Genomic DNA, 4,414 nt, shown 5'->3' with positions numbered 1-4,414 from the left:
AAGGTTTCATTCCGTTTGGACTCCGTTTGATATTCTTTTTCTGCGAAACTCTAGAATAGGCAAAAAACAACAATTCTAGGTTGGGCCTCCGGTTAATAGGTTAGTCCCAAAAATAATATAAAAGTGTATAACAAAGCCCATTAATCATCCAAAACATAATATAATATAGCATGAAGTAATAAAAAATTATTGATACGTTGGAGACATATCAACTCCCGGCAACGTCCTTGCCGGCGGCTCCTGGGAGCTCAGCGGGGAATTACTTGCCGGGGCCCGCCTTCCTTTATTTGTTCTGTCCTGCTGATGGTTCAACGGATGGGTGAGTTAACTGAAGCAAAAGGTACCTGGTTCCACAACCAACTTGAGGGAAGCACGCTTTGACAGGTCGTCGTCAATGCCGTTCTCCGCTCGGGGAACATGCTCTGCTTGCAATCCGTCAAAGCTCTCTTCCAATTTCCTCACTTCATCCACATAGGCCTCCATCAACGGGCGCTGGCAGTCCTTGTTTAGTTTCTTGACGACGAGTTGCGAATCACCACTGACGATGAGCTTTCTGATTCCAAGGTCTGCCGCGATCCTGAGACCGGCCAACAACCCCTCGTACTCTGCCGTGTTCTTCGTCGATTTTTCCTGGGGAAAGTGCATCTGGAGTATGTACTTGAGGCGCTCTCCAGTGGGCGTGACGAGCAATACGGCGGCACCAGCACCTTGGAGTGAGAAAGCTCCATCAAAGTACATAATCCACTCACTGCTCATCTCCTTGCCGGGGAGGGTGGTCTCTTGAATGTCCTCGTTGGGCGTTGTGGTCCATTCTGCTATGAACTCTGCCAGGTCTCGGCTCTTGATTGTTGAAGTGCTTTCAAACTTGAGGCCAAAGCAAGACAACTCCAATGCCCACTCCACAATCCTCCTAGTCGCATCTGGGTTGTGCAAGATTTGTTGCAACGGGAGGCGCGTGACGACAGTGATCTCATGTGCTTGGAAATAGTGGCGCAGCTTTCTTGAGGCCATGAGGAGGCTGAAAAGTAGCTTCTGCATACCAGAATATCTTTACCTAGCCCCCTGCAAGAGGGAACTGACAAAATAGACTCGGTACTGCACCATCTTCTTCTTCTGTCCTACTTTGCTCATCTACTCAGACTACGCCTTGCCAGGATCGGGTCTCGCCGGGGATTCTGTCTTGCCGCGTCAGACCCTGCCGGGGATGGCCCCAGCCCGCCACCCGATAGCTCCACTGCTACTGCTGCCTCTTCCTCAAGTTCCCTCTGGGCCACCAGCGCGGCACTGGCCACTTGATTCGTTGCTGCCAAGTATAGCAGCAACAGATCTTGCGGTTTGGGCACGACTAGTATCGGTGTGGAGGAGAGATACCTCTTCAAATCTTGTAGTGCATCCTCTGCCTCCAGAGTCCACTTTACTGGACCCGCCTTTTTCAAAATTTTGAAAAAGGGGAGGCCGCGCTCAGCAGATTTGGAGATGAATCTACTCAGGGCGACAATGCAGGCGGCGAGCCTACAGACGTCTTTGACCCACTTAGGTGCTTCAATCTGCTCGATCACGTTGATCTTGTCAGGATTTTCTTCCATTCCGCGCTGAGACATAAAGAACCCAAGAAGTTTGCCGGACGGGACACCGAACACGCACTTCTCTGGGTTGAGCTTGAGGTTGATCTTACGCAGATTTGCAAATGTTTCTTCTAGGTCCTGTACGAGCGTGGCCCTGTCCTTCGTTTTGACCACTATATCATCCATATAGGCTTCCATGTTTCTATGTAGCTGGGGCTCAAAACCAATTTGGACCGCTCAAACGTCGAATTGGCGCTCTTCAACCCGAAAGGCATCCGTACAAAATAGTACGTACCACATGGGGTTATGAACGCAGTCTTCTCTTCATCTTCTTTCATCATGAAGATCTGGTGGTATCCTGAATAGGCGTCGAGGAGTGACAGCAGGTCACACAGGCAGTGGAGTCTACAATCTGGTCAATGCATAGCAATGGGAAAGGATCCTTTGGACATGCTTTATTGATATTTTTGTAATCAATACACAGCCTCCACTTCCCATTTGCCTTACGCACCACCACCAGATTGGCCAACCACGTGGGGTGGAGTACTCCTCTGATCACCTCCCTGGGAAAGCCGGGGATGTCGGATGCTTGCCATGCAAACACATCGAAATTCGCCCACAGGAAGGCAACGAGCGTGCTTTCCTATTTGCTGACAAGCGTGGAGCTTATGGTGAAAGCACCTCCCGTGCCATCCACCTTGATGGACAACTTCTTGGTTTCTGTTGGTGCAGCTTTGGACTTCTTGCTCTTGCCGGCAGAGCTCTCTGGCATGTCCTCAATGGGAGCGCAACACTCTGAAGAGGTGTGCTTGCCGGAGTGGGTGCAAGAGGTCTCGCCAGAAGAGGTCTTGCCAGAAGGGGTCTTGCCAACTTTCTTCTTCCCTGGAGCTTCAACGGCAGGGGCAAGTGTCTTCACGGCAGTTGCTGCGATTGCCTCTCGGTAAAGTTGATCGGCGCAAATGAGCACATCTTTCTTGTCGGAGGGGACGATGATAATGGTCAGTGGCCCTGGCATCTTTGACGTGTTGTAGGCGTAGTGGGACGCCGCCATGAACTTGGCCAGTGCTGGGCGGCCAAGGATCCCATTGTATCGCAAGGGGATCTCGGCGACATCAAAGACGATCTTCTCCGTCCTATAGTTCAGCTCGCCTCCAAACTTAACGGGTAGCGTGATTTTACCATTAGGCTGGCTCCTTCCTGGGTTGACCCCTTGAAACGTGCCTGTCTCTTCGAGGTCTCCATCAGGAATCTGCAGCTTCTTGATCATAGCGGGCGAGATCAAATTCAGACCGGCCCCACCGTCAACCAGCACTTTCGTCACCTTGAGGTTGCATATTCTTGGCGAGACCAACAACGGCAAACACCCGACCGCAGTTGTGCGATCAGGGTGATCCTCGGTGTCAAAAACGATGGGCGTGCGGGACCACTTCAGGGGCTTCTAGGCATCGAATGACGGCTCTGCCGCAGCGACCTCACGCGCCCACTGCTTCAGCTAGCGGTGTGAGGTGTGCTACGAGGCGCCCCCCTCGACGCACATGGCCTCTGTAGCCTTCAAGAACTCATGCTCACCGGACTCGTCGTCCTCGTCGTGATCATCATCCTCCTCTTTCTTGTCGCGGCCCCGAGCGGGCCTCTCTTATTGGTTATCTTTGCTGCGGCGACCCCCTTGGCCGCCACGCTTCTTGCCAGATCCCTCAGCACCATCCTGGCCTCTCTCCTTGTCTCGCCTTTCATATTCAGCCTTCTGCTTTTCATCAAGCAGCTCAACTTGTTATCAATTCTGGAGGTCATGGCCCTTGGTGCGGTGGATCTTGCAGTACTACTTGTCGGAGCCTCCTGGCTTGCTGGCAGCCGCCAGGGCCAAGCAGGCGGCACACCCGGCAACCTCCTTGCCGGGGGTCGATGTGTGGAGTAATAGTAGTAGATGCAGGCAGGAGTCAGTCTACTTGTCACGGACATGATACCTATATACATGATCATACCTAGATTTTCTCATAACTATGCTCAATTCTATCAATTGCTCAACAGTAATTTGTTTACTCACCATAATACTTATGCTATCTTGAGAGAAGCCACTAGTGAATCCTATGGCTCCCGGGTCTATTTCCCATCATACAAGCTTCTAATCTATTTTATTTTGCAATCTTTACTTTCAATTTATAACATAAAAATACCAAATCTTATTATTATTATCTCTATCAGATCTCACTCTTGCAAGTGGCTGTGAAGGGATTGACAACCCCTTTATCGCGTTGGTTGCGAGGTTCTTATTTGTTTGTGTAGGTATGGGGTGACTCACGTGTGGCCTCCTACTGGATTGATACCTTGGTTCTCAAAAACTGAGGGAAATACTTACGCTGCTTTGCTGCATCACCCTTTCCTCTTCAAGGGAATACCAACGCATGCTCAAGAGGTAGCAAGAAGGATTTCTAGCGCCGTTGCCGGGGAGATCTACGCCAAGTCAAGACATACCAAGTACCCATCACAACTCTTATCCTTCACATTACATTATTTGCCATTTGCCTCTCGTTTTCCTCTTCCCCACTTCACCCTTGCCGTTTTATTTGCCATCTTTCCCGTTCGCCTCTTTTTCCTTCCTGCCTTCTGTGAGCTTGTTGTTTTTTGCATTTTGTTGCCTTCATGTCTGAAACTAGGTAGGTTATCATTGATAAGGATAATAATATGGAAAACTTTGATGCTATTGATGATCCTCTTGAAAATCCTATTATTTTACACAATAAAGGTTTTGGATTGGTAGCAGTAATATTATTGGGAAGGGAGTTATTCAAGATTTCTTTACTTGTGCCGGTGCTTTGCCCAACATGAGCGGGTCTATTCTTCATAAAACT

The 4,414-nt window shown here is 49.8% G+C and overlaps 1 protein-coding gene across 1 annotated transcript; it reads right to left on the bottom strand.

Moving 5' to 3' along the window:
- Positions 1-324: 324 nt before the first annotated feature.
- LOC147965165 (uncharacterized) lies at positions 325-1,038 on the bottom strand. The gene has a single exon (XM_087530323.1). The coding sequence runs from the start codon at positions 1,036-1,038 to the stop codon at positions 325-327; it is 714 nt and encodes a 237-aa protein (XP_087386449.1).
- Positions 1,039-4,414: the final 3,376 nt, after the last annotated feature.

This window comes from Triticum urartu, chromosome 6A (assembly GCF_056163025.1).
Source record: "Triticum urartu cultivar PI428250 chromosome 6A, HENAU_Tu73, whole genome shotgun sequence".
Taxonomy (NCBI): Eukaryota; Viridiplantae; Streptophyta; class Magnoliopsida; order Poales; family Poaceae; genus Triticum; species Triticum urartu.
Note: the sequence above shows the minus strand (reverse complement) of the source record. Positions and strands in the feature narration are given on the sequence as shown.